General features: G+C 43.2%; 1 protein-coding gene across 1 annotated transcript in view; it reads left to right on the top strand.

The window, feature by feature from the left end:
* Positions 1 to 2,068: 2,068 nt before the first annotated feature.
* Positions 2,069 to 17,973, top strand: part of ERCC3 (ERCC excision repair 3, TFIIH core complex helicase subunit) — a 31,000-nt gene continuing 15,095 nt past the window's right edge. Inside the window, exons 1-9 of the mRNA XM_045298322.1 lie at positions 2,069 to 2,143; positions 2,428 to 2,633; positions 3,350 to 3,586; positions 4,742 to 4,791; positions 5,403 to 5,538; positions 5,677 to 5,841; positions 6,097 to 6,301; positions 10,228 to 10,542; positions 11,112 to 11,296. Coding sequence (XP_045154257.1) covers positions 2,116 to 2,143; positions 2,428 to 2,633; positions 3,350 to 3,586; positions 4,742 to 4,791; positions 5,403 to 5,538; positions 5,677 to 5,841; positions 6,097 to 6,301; positions 10,228 to 10,542; positions 11,112 to 11,296 — 1,527 coding nt within the window. The 5' untranslated portion in view covers positions 2,069 to 2,115. The remainder of the gene's footprint in view (positions 2,144 to 2,427; positions 2,634 to 3,349; positions 3,587 to 4,741; positions 4,792 to 5,402; positions 5,539 to 5,676; positions 5,842 to 6,096; positions 6,302 to 10,227; positions 10,543 to 11,111; positions 11,297 to 17,973) is intronic.

The raw sequence follows: 17,973 nt of genomic DNA, 5'->3' as shown, positions 1-17,973 counted from the left end.
ATAGACCTGGAGAGATAATAATATGCACAAAAAGAAGACAGAGCAAAACAAAGCAACAAAAGAAAACAAAACAACAAAAAACAATGACAATAAAAAAAAGAAAAGCCTGTAAATAGTTCAAGGTCTGTTTGTTGACCTTTATGAGTGCTTTCCAGTCCAGTCTGATGGGGTGCCACACCCTGGCCCCAAAGTCTATTTTTGGTATTCCCTTGGGACTTCCTTGCTCTGTTCCCCTAGCTGTTCTGTTGCACACCCTTAGTGTTTTGCCTCAGTGTGGTGGGGTAAAAAGTTTTCTTAGTAAGCCCCTGTGATCATCATGTTTCCTTCGAGGAAATCTATCAAGATCAACACTTGGGGATCCCCAAAGCAATTGTTATAACCTTCTGAGCAGACCTCTTTTCCTTGAATTTACCTGGCCTAGGAAATCCCCTTGGACACCACTGTTTTGGGCAGATCATTTTGAAAGATCTAATGAGACTAGGACAAGTATATTGCTACAAGAGTTTGTGTTCATCATCTATTGATTGCAGAGACATGTTTAAACATGTTTTCTTTGGACTAAACCTGTGCGTGTATGAACTGGAACTATAGTAGCACTACTTTTTTACCTACCCTCGTATATGGTAAACAAGTACATAAATACATCATACTTGCATTCCCTAATTGTAATAACTCAAATCTCTATAAATTATCAAATTACAATTTCCCAATTAGCAATAAAGCATACCAGTTATACTTAAAACATGACAGTACATGATAAGTAAACCTGTGGATTTCTGCTCCTTTTCCAAGAAGACAAGCCATTGGTCTCTTTCTGGCTCTATGTTGATGGCTGAGGATAATTTGCATTTACTTGTGTATCTAATTTTCTGGATGATGTTTTTAATCAGGGAGCCCCACTTTGAAAACCAGTGCTCTACATATATAGCATGAGGTCTTCTCCCTCTCTTACTTTCTTATAAGCACGTTAGTGCTTATTCCTCCCTAGATGGGTTTTTCTTTTTTTTCAGATCTTTGTTCAAATAAAACCCCTTCAGAGAGGTTTACCTAGATTACCCTATTTAAAGTGGCAATGCCTGTCCCCCTCCTTTTCTTGGGGCATTTAGTACCATATTTATTTGCCTATTATGCACATTCTCCCATCAGATTTTTTTTTTTAATGCACTCGTAGGTTTACTGCAGCAATCTCCATAATAGCAAAAAGATGAAAACATCCGAAAACTCTGATTCTAGAGCAGTGGTTCTCAATCTTCCTAATGGAGTGATCCTTATATTGTGGTGAACCCCCCCCCCCAACCATAAAATTATTTCCTTTTTTCTCCCATAAAATTATTTTCGTTACTACTTCATAACTGTAATTTTGCTGTTATGAATCGGGCGACCCCTGTGAAAGGGTCATTCGAACCCCAAAGGGGTCGTGACCCATAGGTTGAGAACCGCTGTTCTATAGGAATGGATATTCATTAGATTTTAAGTTCCAAGGAGGGCAATACCTTTAATGGGAACCATGTCCTATTCATATCAGGTAAACAGCACTGGCGAATACAAAATAGATGCTCAATAAATAGGAAGGGGCTTCAAAAGAAGCTACAAAAAATTGCCTTTCATTTTCCATGAACAGAAAAACAACCACTCTACCATTGAGTAGAAGGAACCCCGTGGGATTCCGAGGTTATCCATCCTCACGGGAGTAGAAAGCTCATCCTTCCTCGTCTTCGGAGCAGCTGGTGAGTTTGAACCGATGACGCTACACCACCCACTATGCCACCAAGGCTCCTTTTCAGTGAACTCCAAAAACACTTTTCTCCCAACTCTGGTGGATTCCAGCCGCTGACCTCACGGTGGGCACACCAACACCTAACCCACGGCGCCACCAGTGTCCCTTGAACTAGCCCCCTCATACGCCTAAGGAGCGTTTGTAATAACGAACGAAGGAAAAAGAAAAGGTCAGGGTACCGGAAGACCTTAGACACACCGCTTGCCCCGCCTCCGCCGACGTCAAGGGGCGGGACTTCCTGTGTGGACGTGAGAACTTCCTGTGTAGACCGGATGTTCCCATAACTCTCGCTGCTGCTTGGTGTCTTTCCTGCGGTTACCGCTGCTGCCGTCGCCGCTATGGGCAAAAGGGACCGGGGGGACCGCGGTGAGGCCTCTCAGCTCCCGCCCCCGGGCACGCCCCTGTGTTGTAGCGGCTCCCGGGCTGCCGGCCGCGGCCCAGCCCCCAGGCCCCGGGCCTGCAGGCGGAGCCCCTCCGAGGTCGGGCCTCGTGCACGGCCGCGCCCGCGGAGCAAGGGGATAGGCTGTCCTCGTGGGCCGCTGCGCGTCTCGGGGCAGATGGGGAGCATCTGCCGGGGTGCAACGCGGCCCCCGCCAGGCAGTGCGGGGAAACTGTCCTCTGGCTGGTTCAAGTCGGCTCTGTATTTGCAGATAAAAAAAAGTCCAAGAAGCGACACCACGAGGATGAGGAGGTGGAGGAAGATGACGCCCCCGGGAATGACTCTCACGAAGCGGTTCCTTCGGCTGCTGGGAAGCAAGTCGACGAGTCGAGCACCAAAGTGGATGAGTATGGAGCCAAGGACTACAGGCAGCAGATGCCCCTGAAGGACGACCACACCTCCAGGCCCCTCTGGGTGGTAAGTGCCCTCAGGTCCCAGGAGTTGGTGGAGTACAGGCTAAATCCCGAGGATGTAATGAACAGATGTGTATACCCGGTGGGCCACACCTGGTGTGCCCAGCGCTACCCCCTCACTCCATGCAGTACCACTCCATGCTTGAAGATAGTTATCTCACAAATAAATTACATGAAACATTTTATTTTCCCACGTAAGGAATTAATAATAAACACCAAAACCAAACTCACAACCACCCAGTCAATGGTGGCTCATAGCGAATTGCTGTGGGTTTACCAAACTAACTGATTAGGGGCTTGCAAAACCCAGCCTTTCAGCTGCTGGTGGTTTGGAACTGCTGACCATGTGGATTGCAGTCCAGTGCATAACCCCTACACCACCAGGGCTCCCAAATTAAAGATGACATAAATTTGCTAGTCAACTTTCGTCCGACTTGAAATAATTTTCTTCGTTCACTTGAAATCTACCCCCAAAATCTGTGAATTAGTATGGCTAGTAAATTGGGCTGTCTGTGAAGAGTGGTAGGAAATACTGAGCTTATCCCTCTGTATCTGATTGGAGTATCAGTTACATGAAAGAGTTCTAGTAAAAAAAAAAACAACCCTGATGTTTCAGTTTGCTCTCTTGATGGGAGCTTCTCTTTTCTTAAAAATGATGTGGGAGGAGTAAATGACCTGTGCACTTTAGTTCACCTGTGTGTTCTGTTTGGTGTTTCCCAGGCTCCCGATGGCCACATCTTCTTAGAAGCCTTCTCTCCGGTTTATAAATACGCTCAAGACTTCCTGGTGGCTGTTGCTGAGCCAGTGTGTCGGCCAACCCACATACATGAGTACAAACTAACTGCATATTCCTTGTATGCAGCTGTCAGCGTTGGGCTGCAAACCAATGACATTACTGAGTACCTCAGGAAACTCAGTAAGACAGGCGTACCTGAAGGAATTATTCATTTTATTAAGGCAAGTAGGGATTGAGGCAGGCCCTTCTCCCCTTCCTGGGAATACAGTAATAGTGATTTTGTGGGGCGTATAATTAACTGATGTAGATACTGTCCCCCTGGATCCATTCTGGAAGAGATCACCTGTCGGAGAGCCAGTGACAACATGGCTGAGGTACTAATTCGGGCTCATTCTACCTACAGGCACTTGAGAATGCAGCTCAAAGTGGGTGTCAAATATTAGTGAAGGCTAAATGCCTGCGCAAAACACATATTGACAATTTCCATTGGGTGAAGTTGAAAAGAACGTCAAGGGTTGGAGAAGGTTCCGTATGAACAGTGATTGAATGTGATTTGGCTAGTTCTGAGAAATGGATGATGGTTATACAGAAGAGATGATGGCTTTTGTTGGCCTCAGCTGATCTAAAGGGAGTCAGATGTAGCCCTCCCAAATCAAGTGGAAGAAGATGGGTGCCACTGTATACTATTGCTTTGAATCCTAGAGAAGCTGGTGGGACCTTTGGAAGGAGTTCTCTTACGGTGTCCTGGAGTGGATTCACCAAGTGAGGGCCTTATACCTTGCTGGAGTGCTCCTGTTGTGTTCAGGCTGTGGTGGGAGCCGCCTTCAGGAATGAAGGTGCTAGTACAAAGTAGGGGTGCATGCAGAGGGGCAAGCAGCTGGCGCAGGCAGCAGGCCAGGTGAATGGCATACCACACAAACTGCTCTATTCCAACCTAAAGATTCTTAGGAACCTGGGGCTTCTATCAAGATGCTTGTATTCTAGTAGGGCTCCTGCGTTTTATGTAGACAGCATACAACTACTGAGCACAACCTCTGCCAACACTGGGGAGGTGTGGTGATGCTGGAATAGGATGGACCTCTGGGTTAGGGTGGAGCTGTGGCAAAGGGAAATCTAGGAAATATTTTTAGCAGTGTTTTATAATAAATTCAGAAATGGTTATGAGAAGTAGCCGGGCAAGAGGAGGATGTTGTTCTCAAAAAAGTAGTCTATTGGGAAAGCTTAGTTTAGGCAGCACGTACTCTTAGGACTGGGTACCCCTCAAAGTCAAATGCACTTGGTTGGTAAGTAGCAACAAATCAGTGTGTTCTGAGAGTTTCTTGAAACCTGAGCTGCTGCTTGCTAATTTTCTGTGTTTGCTGCTGCCATTCTTACAGCTGTGTACGGTCAGCTATGGAAAAGTCAAGCTAGTCCTGAAGCACAACAGGTAAGAAGCTTCCTGAACAAGCCCATCTCAAGGCACTTTCTTTCAGTGCACTTGAGGGAGGAGAGAGGGCTCTGGGAACCTGGAACTAGCATTTATGGATTGGACTGTCTACCCGGCACTCACGGCTGAGTTCCCATGAAGCTTAACTCAGGGACAGGAGAAATGATATAGCACAAACTGGAAATTTGCTCATTGGCCACCGTGTTCCCTTTGGAGCACTGTGGCTCAGTCCTCTGCTTATTTGACTTCAAAGCTGAGCTTTCCCCACAGCGCTTGTATATGACAGCCTTAACAGCTCATAACTTAGAGCGGGTAAAGGGTCGAGGGAGTGAGAGGGTGGGGAGAGGCGCCACTCTTTCCAAACCATCTAACTCAGCGGTTCTCGGCCTGTGGGTCGTGATTCCTTTGGGGGTCAAACAACCTTTTGACAGGGGTCGCCTGATTCATAACAGTAGCAAAATGACAATTACGAAGTAGCAACGAAAATAATTTTATGGTTGGGGGGTTCACCACATTAGGAAGGCTGAGAACCACTGATCTGATTGGATGAGCGGTAGAACCTTCTGGAAATTATACAGTAATCGGACATATCCTTCCTCCCCTGCGCATAGGTACTTTGTTGAGAGTTCCCACCCGGATGTCATTCAGCATCTTCTTCAGGATCCTGTGATCCGAGAATGCCGCTTAAGGAACTCTGAGGGGGAGGCAACGGAGCTTATTACAGAGACGTTTACGAGCAAATCTGCTGTATGTGAAACTGAGTTGTATGGATTTAGGGTGGGAGGTGCCGCTTTAGGATTTCTGGGCCTACCTATGTTTACCCTTTTTCAGTCATGCAGTTTTCTTTTGCCTTAGCTTTGTTCAGACCTTGTCTTTCTCGTATAGATTTCTAAAATTTCTGAAGTGAGTGGTGGACCCTCTACATCTCGAGGGACTGACCCACAGAGTAAATCTGACATCCCTACCGACTTGTTTGACTTTTATGAGCAAATGGACAAGGATGAGGAAGAGGAAGAAGAGACGCAGACAGTTTCTTTTGAAGTCAAGCAGGTTAGTGAATGTATCCCCGTCCTGGTTTGAAGTCCTAAGTTGCTTTTCCATTGTTAGTGTCTTTGGTGGGTGTATGCTCCTTAGGTTGATAGGCTTGTCTTCACAAGCAGTGAGGAGATAAGGAGAAACTATGTCTGTTGTTATTAAGCAAGATCTGAAATTACAGAAGTCTAGATAAAATGCCAGACTTGGCTGTTTTTGAACAGGTTTTGGAGTTAACAAGGCCGTCAAACTTCACTCGTGCTTCCTTCCCAGGAAATGATTGAAGAACTCCAGAAGCGTTGCATCCACCTGGAGTATCCTCTGTTGGCAGAGTATGACTTCCGGAATGATTCTGTCAATCCTGACATCAACATTGACCTGAAACCCACAGCTGTGCTCAGACCCTATCAAGAGAAGAGCTTGAGGAAGATGTTTGGGAATGGGCGTGCACGCTCAGGGGTCATTGTTCTTCCATGTGGTGAGTACCATCGGAGGGCATATAGACTCCACATGTCCATAAATCACACTTTCCCAGGGGACAGTCAATCCCTGCTGATCCCCTGATTCATTCTTTTGACAAGTATTTCCCGATTGCTGCTATGTGCCTGGCCTTGGCGAAAGCATATTAGGAGGCTATTTAGTCCTGAAACTTTGCTTATTCATATGGGCCATTTATAATGTTGTGTGACTTGGAGAAGGGGCAGTAGTAGCCCCCTTGGGATCTTATATTATTTGTTCAATATTAAGCTCTGGCTTAACTTCTTGGCCAGAGGTCATGACAGACTCATTCACCAGGGAAAGTAAACCAAACTTAGTGGAAGGATTGTCAGGGGAGGGGCCTGAGCTTGCAGGTGTTTTATTTGTAGAAAAACTCATGTGTTATTTTGATGCACACCCCTTTAAGAAACCACTGCCTTAAAGGGATAGCTTGAATTTGGTCTTTATCTTCATATGTTTTGTGTAGTAAGTAGTCAACTTGGAAGATCCTGGAATTTCATTTTCTTTCTTTTTTTCCCATACACTTACTGCATTCTTGAGTTCTCAGCTTGAATTGCTGGGTAAAAATAAAAACTGTCTTCTTTATTCAGTGTCCAGTTTCCACATGCAAATGAGGTGATTGAAAGTACCATGCACACCATGCTTTTCAACACTTTCAAGAGATCTTGTGCCTTAGATTTACCCAGTGCAACACATCTCTCGACTGCTGCTTCCTGGAGCATTGATTGTGAATCCAAGCAACTTTAATCTTTTCTCCATTTATTTTGTTACCTGATGGTCTAGTGAGATTTTGGTCTTCCTTACATTGAGTTATCAGCCACACTGAAGGCTGCAGTCTTTGATCTTTATCAGTAAGTGCTTCAGGTTCTTACTTTCAGCAAGCAAGGTTGTGTCATCTGCACACCCACGGTGTTGATGGTGCTGTTGATGATTTGCCCAGCACACAGATTGAACAAGTATGGTGAGAGGACACCGCCCTCACACACACCTTTCCCGATTTCAAACCATGCAATGTTGCTTTGTTCTGTTCGCAAAACTGCCTCTTGATCCATGTACAGCTTCCTTATGAGCACAATTAGTGTTCTAGATTTCCCGTTCTTCTCAAGGCGACCCGTAGTTTGTCATGGTCCACACAGTTGAATGCCTTTCCATAGCCAGTGAGACTAAAGTAAACATCTTAAAAAAAACACCATTCTGGTGTTCTTTGAATAAGGAAGAACAAAGAAAAATTGATGCATTTGAACTAGGGTTTTGGTGAAGAGTATTGAAATTACCATGGACTGCCGAAAGAATAAACAGGGCTGTCTTGGAAGAATTAAAGCCAGAGTACTCCTTAGGGGCAAGGATGGCGAGACTTCTCACAAACTTTGAACATGTCAGGAGAGACCAGCCCCTGGAGAAGGACACCATGCTTGGTAAAGTAGAGGGCAGTGACAGAGGAAGACCCTGATGAGATGGATTGACACGGTGGCTGCACCAGTGGACTCAAACATAAGGACAATTCTGAGGATGGCGCAGGGCTGAGTAGTTTGATTCTCTTATATAGAACATCACTGAGTTGGAAGTCACTCAGCGACACCTAACAACGATAAAAGCTGTCTTTTGTTGAATATCTACTGTGTTCAGGTTGAATGCCAGGGACTATTGTACAGCACCTCTTCTTTACTCTGACTTTAAATAAGGTACCGTCTGGCTTCAGTCTTCGCATCTTTCAGTTGATGGTATTAGTAGCGGCTCCTTTGTTTGCTTTGAGATTTCTACATTCAAATAAGATGGATGTTGAGGAAAAGGCACGGCGTCCATGTTGTATGACCTCCCCTGACTGCAGAAGGAGAAAGAAAATCCATTTCACCAACCCAAAGCCTGCTGTCACACAGCAGAGGCCAGGCATACCTCTAGCCTCCATCCTTCTCGCTCCCGTTCTGACACCAACCATTCCTCCCGTGACACTACTTTTATGCCACGTTGGGTAATTCGCTGTAACAGCTACACAGAACTTAAAGACAAACTCACAGTAATGGGTTTTTTTTAGGAAAGTTCCACCACTTGTCTGTCAGTTTGTCATACTGTGGTGTTGCTGTTATGCTGGAAGCGATGTCACTGATAGTTCAGATGCCAGCAGGTTCACCCAAAGTGAACAGGTGTGATTGGAGCTTCCAGACTATGAAGAAGGAATCGGCTGTTCGCAGAGGAGTAGCTGCTGAAAACCTTAGCATAGCATGGAGACTCAGCCTTATGAGTGGAAGCAGAACATTGTCAGAGGTACTGCCAGAGGCTTGGCCCGTAAATACAGCCCTCTGCGTCTGAGAAGGAGCTGGTTTCTGAAAGTAGTGGTGTTAGTGGAGTATAGTCTATGGGAGTAAAGTTTTTGGCGTCTTCTTTTGCTGGTGAAGCACAACTCAAAATGAGAAGAAGATCGCTATAAACATCAATAGTTGGAACTTGGAAGTATGAAGAAAGAGCTTAGGAAAATGGAAGTAGTCAGAATGAAATGGACTGTGTAGGCTTTAGTGAGCTGAAATGAACTAGCATTGGCCATTTTGAATCAAAGTCACGTGATCTAGTATGCAGGGAATGACAATCAAGAGGATTAGAATTTCATTCAATGGCAAAAAGGACATTTGAAGGACTGTTTTAAAATAAAACGATGTCTGTGACAAGATTACATTTCTCTGTCTTCAAGGAAATCCAGTCAGTAAAACTTCACATGTACACACCAACCACTAAAACTAGTGATGAAGAAATTAAAGAATTCTACCAACATCTTCAGTCTGAAATTAATCAAACATGCAATCAAGATACATTGATAATGATTGGCCCCAAATGTTTTGGCATGTCGTATTTCTCATTTGTTTACTGGAATTTTTAAATTGTGCTCTTTATTTCTTCAATCACCCAAGTATTTAAAAAGAAGGTTTCATTCGAATTTTATTTGTGGGTTTTTTTGCTTATTAATGATTTCTAATTTTATAGCATTGTGATCTGACATGATACTTTGTAGGAACTCAGTGTCTATTTGAATTTATTGATGCTTGCTTTGTGGCGTAACATGATCTACTCAGGAGTATGTTCCATGAGCTCCAAGGGAAAATATATATATATTTATTATGTTCTTGTTGAGTGAAGTGTACTGTGTACATCTAAGAGACCAAGTTGTTTAATTGTGTTGTCCAGTTCTTTTGTGTCTCTGTTGGTTTTTTTTCCCCAGTTGTTCTGAGAGTGGTATATTAAAGTCTCCTATTGTAGTATTTCCTGTTTGTCTCTTCAACTATGTCAAAGTTTGATTAATGTATTTTGAAGGTCTTTTATTGGGTGCACAGATGTTTATTATCATTATGTTTTCTTGTTTGACTATGACTTTCATCACTATATAATAGTCTTAGTATCTTATGATGGCTTTTACTTTTATGTCTATTTTGTTAAATTAATATTGCCACTCCTTTTATTACCATGAGCTTGATAGATTTTTTTAATAGACTTCCTGTCTGTGTCTGAGTGCGTTTGGCTGTGTTTTGACTTGTCGGGGCAGTCAGGCATCGCTGTTCTTCCAGGCCTCTTGTGTGGGTGTACACACTGCCTTTCCAGGCAGTGTCCGGCCCAGCTCTCTGTTCTGCTGGGGAGTTTCAGAGCTCAGGCTTGCTTGTTTTCTACTTTTAAAAAAACTTTGCTTAGAGAGGTAACAGAGTGCTCAGTTATCTGGCTTTGTTTCCCCAGACTGGGTGCGTAACGTTGTCTTTATGAGTTTGAATTCTCATGTCTGTGAAGTGGGCATGCAGTCTTTTCACAGGGCAAGAAACGGGCTTGGATCTGTAAGTGTCGGTGCGAGGGTTAGTATAAGGAGTGCGTCTAGGTTTATGTGCTGCTGCTGCTGCTGAGGCTCTCCATCTGCTCTTTGGTTTCTTGTAGGTGCTGGGAAGTCCCTGGTTGGAGTGACAGCTGCTTGCACTGTTCGAAAGCGTTGCCTGGTACTGGGCAATTCGGCTGTGTCTGTGGAGCAGTGGAAAGCCCAGTTCAAGATGTGGTCCACCATTGACGACAGCCAGATATGCCGATTCACTTCTGATGCCAAGGACAAACCCATAGGCTGCTCTGTTGCCATCAGTACCTACTCTATGCTGGGCCACACCACCAAAAGGTCCTGGGAGGCTGAACGTGTCATGGAGTGGCTCAAAACTCAGGAATGGGGCCTCATGATTCTAGATGAAGTACACACCATCCCAGGTGAGCAAGCTTGAGCGCGAGCTTCCCAGTCCTGGTATGATGAGAAGTAGTTTCTGTTTCTGGGGTTGGAAGGAACTGCTTTGTAGACAGTCCCTTACTGGCTGAACTCTTAAGTAATTCTTAGTATTCAGGGTGGGGGATGATTTACACTCATAGTTTTCTTATTCACCGATCCAGAGTAGTCGTTTCCAAATGCTAATTTTAAACCTTAATCTTCTTCCTCCTTCCATCTTTGTTGTTATTTCAGCACAATTTGTCCTTAATCCACTTTTCATGGTCCTATGAAAACAGGACTAAAAGATTAAAAAAATAAAATCCTTGTAGTATTTTGTAATATGTTCCTGTATATACTCGAGTATAAGCCGACCCAAATATTGGCTGAGGTATCTTCCTTTTGTTCCACTTTCTTTCTTTTGAACATGTCTAAAGTGATGGTTCGATGTTCATGCCTGGTCATTCCTGTGTAGAGCCAGATTTCTGTGAAGTGGTATGGCTGTTGTGGTCACACACTCAAGGTGGTACTTGAGCATTTTCAAAATGACGAGTGATTTTATTTTCTGTCTCTGCAGCCAAGATGTTCCGGCGGGTGCTTACTATTGTGCAGGCCCACTGCAAGCTGGGCTTGACAGCCACTCTTGTGCGAGAAGATGACAAAATTGTCGACTTGAATTTTCTGATTGGGCCTAAGCTCTATGAAGCCAATTGGATGGAGCTTCAGAACAATGGCTACATCGCTAAAGTCCAGTGTGCTGAGGTAACTGCACTTTGCTGGACCGAGGACTGGGTGGCCATATCCAGGGCTGATATTGGGAAGCCAGGGGAAACAGAGCAAGTGGAGTTCCCCTGGAAGACACCTAAGTCAGGCCCTGAATGGCATTTTGTTAGCCCCGTGAGGGGTGCAGGTGTATGCCACTTCACTGTAAGAGTAAGTAACTTGTCAAGGCTACGTTTACCAGAGGGAAAGTCAGTGTGCTAATCAGGATCGACTTGGCTCCAAGTCCTTGCACCGCTTCTCAGTGAACAGACTCGCAGGGTCCTTCCCATCCTCACCCGTGAGAGATCTTTGCGTGGCAGCCCTTAGACCACAGCACCCCAGTGTCAACATTAGTCGTTTTGAGATCCCCAGATGGTAACCTATCATTGAATTTCTAATAGCAGGGATGTTAGAGCGTGTTCAAAGGTAAGTCATGTCAGAAGGTAAAAAAAACAATCCCCTTTAAAACTTGAAATGACTGCCACCAAGTATGGTGGCCGTCTCTGTCCTGAGAGAACTGTGGGGGGTCTCTTGAGCAGACAGAGTGCGGAGCCTGTGAGTGCACACCTGTCTTACCGCTTCATCAAAGTACCGTGTGTACTCCAGCATAAGCCAACCCGAGTATCAGCCGAGGCACCTAATTTTACCACAAAAATTGCATTAAAAATGTGCTGGAAAACTCGGCTTATGCACAAGTATATACAAGATTTGTTCTCACTACTACTCTTAAGGAATAGAACTTCATCTGTCTTTGAGGTCCCTGATTTCACACCAGTTACCTTCTTACGTTTCCATTATCTGTTTCCTTAAGTATGTATTGTTGGCTTGGCCTATTTTGATTTTTAGCCTTATGAAACTTCAGTCAGATTATATGCGTGCTTTGTTTCTTAATTGTATTTTGATGAAAACGTAAACCTTCCCATTCTAGCCGGTAGGTGTAGTGATGGGTGACATTGGCTGTATCCGTCACGATGTGTCAGCATTCTCGTGTGTTCTTTTCGGTTGTTTCACTTCCGCTCTTTCATCTATGCTGTAAAGGTTGCTGATCTTTTGGTCATGTGTCTGTGTACGCTTGTATATTTAAATGGAATACTCCAGGTAGTAATCTTTATTCTTTGTGTTAAGCTGTTACTTTGTTAAAAGGGATAGTTTTAATTGAAGATTGAAAAGCAATTTAGGGCCTTAGTCTCGGAGACTACAGGCCCAGGAAGCCTAAATTCTATAAGAATTTAAAGTTCTATTTCACATTTTTTCCCCTTTTTATTTGTTGTGTTCCAGATAAGAATGGTCAGTAGTGGTTTGGTCTCACGGGGGAAGGGAGAATGGTTCAAGTGGATAATTAGTCTTATTCAGTTTCTTCTCTAATTCTTGGGCTTCTTTTTTGTTGTTCCGGATGAATAAAAAACAGTAGATATCTTAGCTGGCTGCTTGTATACTTTGAGGGTCCAGACACTCCTGGGAAGAAGAATATAAGCCTTAAAAACTGTATTATGCTAGTTGACTAGCTCGTCCCATGTGACCATGGCCTTAAGCCCCTAAACCAAGAGCATAATCCCATGCGGTGATTGGATGTGTCTAATTAATATCAGGATCTGTAGTCTTTGTCCATCTCTTTAATTCTCTTTCAGTGGTTCTATTGGTTAAGCGTTAGGCTACTAACAGGAGGGTTGGTGGTTCAACCTCCCAGCTGCTGCCTGGGAACAAGAGGAGGCTGTTTGCTCCTGTGATTTACAGCCCAGTGACTGACTCACAGGGTCAGGGTCACTGAGTCAGAATTGGCTTAATGGCAGTGGATTTGAATTTGTTTATGTTTTGCTTTAGCTTCTTTAGCAATGTTTTATAATTTTTATCATAAGAGCCTTTCACGGCCTTGGGTAAATTTATTCCTAGATATTTTAGCATCTTAAATGCTTATTTTACTCTTTATTTCTCTTATTCTCTTCTAATAAAACATTTTCCACTGTTTCTGGTATTGACACGTGGGTTGCTAAGGTATTTTTTAAACAGTATTATTGAGCTGTATAGTTCACATACTATAAAATTCATGTTTAGTACATTTAAAGAATTGAGAATATCCTTAAACTCTAATATCCAACATCTGTGTGAATGGGACCGGATGTTTCATTCTGTTGTTCAGGCTGCTTGAATTGTAACTGACTGGACAGCACCTGATACTCACACAGCAACTGAAAGGGGGTTCCTGTGTGTATAGAGAACTGGACTTTTTAAAGAAACCCTCGGAGGGTTATTAGCACTGTTTTTGGCTGTTCGGCTTATCTCTCGTTTGACCAATGGGAGCCCCTTCCAGCCAACTCCTGTCTTTTTAATATGTCCCCATCATTCTTGGGACATTTCCTCCTTTTCTGGTATAGCAGTATGTTCTGTGCATGTCTGTGCTTTCCTAGTTCCAACCTTAGATTGTATCATTTCTCCAAGGGGTGGGGTCCTGGTTTCTTTTAGTTGAATGTGGAATTTAAAAACCATGACCTGGTGCTAGTTGTGCTAATCCTTACTACGTGTCATTACTAGGCTAATTCAGCAGACAGAGGTAGGAGATTGCAGTGTGCATGTGCACGCGTGCATATATTTGTACATACATTATCAATTTAAAAAACAGTTGCTAAAGAATCCATTCTGAGTCATGCTGTCAGAGTAGACTTGTGCTCCATAGGGTTTTCATTGGCTGATTTATTGGAAATAGATTGCCAGATTTTCTTCCCAGGTGCCTCTGGATGGATTTGAACCAAGAATCCTTTGATGGACCAGCCCATATGTACATACCCACACTTACATCTGTTTCTTCTTTCTGTACATTTTCATGGCAATAGCTTCGATACAGTTCAGTACTACAGATTTCATTCTAGCCTCTCCTTATTTGTAGTTTTTGTTACAGTAAGAAGCTTGGCTTCTGTTATTCACAACATAGTCATTTACTGCTCCATCCTGACCTGTTGTCATCGAGTTGACGGATTCACGGCTACCCCCCATGTGTCAGAGTAGAACTGTGCTTCAGTGGGTGTTCAGTGACTGATCTTTTGGAAGTAGATTTCCACATCTTTCTTCCAGATGCCTGGGGGTGGATTAGAACCATCAGCCTTTCAATACATATACACATGCTGCTGTATTTATTTTTCGTCTATTTGTACATATTACAATGTAGTACAGTATTCCAGATATCATTCTAATCGTTTCATATTTGTAATTCTCTAACAGAGAGAAACTTGGCAACTTGGCTTTCACTATTCATAGTATATTATTTGCTCCATCCTAGGATATATAGAATTTTAACCTAGACCACAATCAAGAAGAAGCCTACAAACTAGATTCAATAATTTGTTTATAATGCTGTTTGGTTTTGATCTAAGTAAAGGTACAAAATCCAAATACTGTGTTAAAAAATTACTTGGCTTACTTCTTCCCTTACCTTATGTGTGGTTATGATATTCTTTGGATATCTGGTCAGTTTTATTTCTGTTTTTCTATTTTGGTCTTACTTCTATCCTTGTTGATGTTATTTGAACCAGTGAAACAGTACCACGGTTCTGAAATCAGAACTATACAAAACTAGTATACTCAAAACTAGTGTCTTTCTGCACCCTTTCTCATTTTCCCATCCTGTCAACTTTTTCCACCCGCTCCTTGTTTCTGTTTATTCTTCTCATAGTTTCTATTCTTCCTGAATTTATGTGGGCACACCCGGACAACTAATGTCTTATTTTCCCTACTTTCTTACACAAAAAGTAACATACTGTAGATTCTCTTTTGCACCTTGCTTTTTAAACTTGTCTTGGGAATATCATCCCATAGCCGTCTTCCTCATTGTATTTTAAAGTTTCGGAGTATGTCATAGTGTTAATACACCATAGTTCAGTTGGTCTCTCTCCTGTGCATAGGCTCTTGTTTGGTGCTGACAAAACGTCATCTGAAACGCATGTAGATCCCATGCACAGCAGAATAAAACAGCCCTGTCCTATGCATCCTGACGCTTGGTGTTAGGTTTGAGCCCATTGCTCAGGACACTTTGTCAATTTATCTCACCGAAAGTCTTCCTCTTTTTCAATAACCATTTACTTTACCAAGCACGATGTCCTTCTCCAGGGACTGGTCTCTCCTGACAGCATGTCCAAAGTACTTAAGATGATGTCTCTCCAGCATTACTTCTGAGGAGCATCCTTGCTGCACTTCTTCCAAAATAGATTTGCTCTTAGGAAATCCACGGTACCGTCAATCTTCTTTTGCCAGCACCGCAGTTCAAAGGCATCGATTCTTCAGTCCTCCCTATTCATTGCCCAACTTTCACATGCATGTAAGGTGACTGAAAATACCTTGGCTCGAGTCAGGGGCACCTTATTCCTCCTGACAACAACTTTGTTCTCCAGTACTTGCTAGAGGTGTTGGGTGGGAGATTTGCTCAAGGCAGTACATCATTTGATACCTTGATTGTTCCTTCTGGAGTATTGATTTAGATCCAGGAAAACTGAAAACATCAGTCTTTTCTGTTTATCATGCTGGTGTCTATTGGTCTCGTTATGAGGATTTGGGCTCTCTTTACATTGAGTAGCCATTCTTCTTGAAGGCTGTCCTCCTTGATCTTCATCCCCAAGTGCTTCAAATTCTCTGTGCTTTCAGCAAGCAAGGTTGCGTCATCTACATAGGGCAAGTTGTTAAATAAGCCTTCCTCCAATTTTGATTGTGGCCTTCATGCAGTCCACATTCTCTTGATTATTTGCTCAGCATACAGATAGAATATGGTGAAAGGGTACAACTCTGACACACACTTTTCCTGATTTTCAACCACACAGTACATAGTACTCCCTATCCTCTTGGTCCAAGTATAGGTTCCACTTGAGCCCAGTAAAGTCTGGAATACCCATTCTTAGTTTGTTACCCGAAGTTGAATACCTCTGTATAGTCAGTAAAACACAGGTGAACATCTTTCTAGTATTCTCTGCTTTTAGCTGAGATCCATCTGACAGCAGTGATGTCCCTTGGGCCATGTCCTTTTTTGAATGCAGCTTGCATTTCTGTGGCTCCCTGTCAACTTACTGATGCAATTGTTGAATGATTCAGCAAAACTTACTTGCATGTGATATAATAACTGTTCAATAATTTCTGCACTCGGTTGGTCACTTTTTTGGGGATAGGCATAACTATTATATCTCTTCCAGTCACTTAGTTAGGTAGTTGTCTGCCAGATTTCTTCCCGTAGATGAGTGAGTGCTTCCAGTGTCTCTTCAGGTAGTCGAAACGGGACACTCTCAAATTACGGGAACCTTGTTTTCCATGAATACTTTCAATACAAGCTAGGCACAGGATTTTTGACATGGGACTTTTCCCTTCGATACCTTTGTCTGTTTGCCATTTGCTACATCTTGAAATGATTGAATGCTGTCCAGTTATTTTTGGTACAGTGATTTTGTGTGCTCCTTCTATTCACGTGTGTGTGTGTGTGTGTGTGTGTGTGTGTGTGTGTGTGTGTGAGAAAGAGCAGTTGACTGTTGAGAAAATATCCCAGTCCAGTCCAGATCAAGTCCATAAGTTCGATACCAATCTGTAAATTCCTCTTCAGACTCATGCAAGACAGGCAATGACACCGAATGCAGGAAGATCACAGGCCAGTGATCTTGTGGAAAGTCTTGTGGATCCAGTGGTGGTAGAAGCATCTCAGTGCTGGCATGGGTCCCCACATGGCTCCTCCAGCTCTAGGGCTCTGGCTGCATCAGGGTAGCTCCATCAGGGTCATCATCAGTAATGTCTTGCAGGGTATGAGCATGTGTCCTGCCTCCAGTGAGCTATTTATCTCCTATATCGATGACTTTTGATACAGCTTGCTTCATTCAATATTTTGCCCATGGAATCTTTCAGTAGTGCAGTTTAAGGCTTGAATTTTTTTTCTTCCCTTCTGTCAGTTTGATATGCTAGTTGTGTTCTTCCATTTTGCTCTCTAACAAAAGATCTTTGCATGTGTCTTTATAATACTTTGTCTTCTTGAACTGCCCTTTGAAATTACCTGGTTAGTTCTTTCACATCATCATTTCTTCCACCCCTTTTGATACTCTATATGTTCAGGAGCAAGTTTCAGAGTCTCTTACGTCCACTTTGATCTTTCTTGTCTCTTAATGCCTTTTTTTTCTTTATGATGGTGCTCTTGATGCAATCCCACAGCTCAGCAGGTCTCTGTCACTAGTCTTCAGTGTGTCCAACTGCTCCTTGGGGAAGACAAGGCTTTCTCTTCCTGGAAAGAGTTACAGTCTCAGACCCAGAGGGGCATTCCTGTCTTGTCATGTAGGGTCACTATGAGTCGTAAGTAGTCAGTGGCAATTTATTGTTGCTGTTACACTCAGGTCTTATTTGGCTCTCTTAGACTTGTCTTTTTCTTCAACTGAACGTAGGTAATTGATGGTCTCTTCCACAGTCAGCCCATGTCCCTTGTGACTGCTGACATTGAGCTTCTCCATCATCTCTTCCCACAAATGTAGACAATTTGATTTCTGCATATTCCATCTTCCAAGGCCTTGGTATACCGTTGCCTTTTATGTTTTTGAAAAAAAAAGTATTTACAATGGAAAAGTTGTAAGTTGTGCAAAATTCTACCACGCAATCTCCAGTTTCATTTCTATCACCAAGACTTACAGTAAGAACTTCAGTAGTCAAGAAATTAATAAGATGGATAGATT

This window comes from Echinops telfairi, unplaced genomic scaffold (genome assembly GCF_000313985.2).
Source record: "Echinops telfairi isolate 266 unplaced genomic scaffold, ASM31398v2 ScPeMD7_4;HRSCAF=17, whole genome shotgun sequence".
NCBI classification, from domain to species: domain Eukaryota; kingdom Metazoa; phylum Chordata; class Mammalia; order Afrosoricida; family Tenrecidae; genus Echinops; species Echinops telfairi.
Note: the sequence above shows the minus strand (reverse complement) of the source record. Positions and strands in the feature narration are given on the sequence as shown.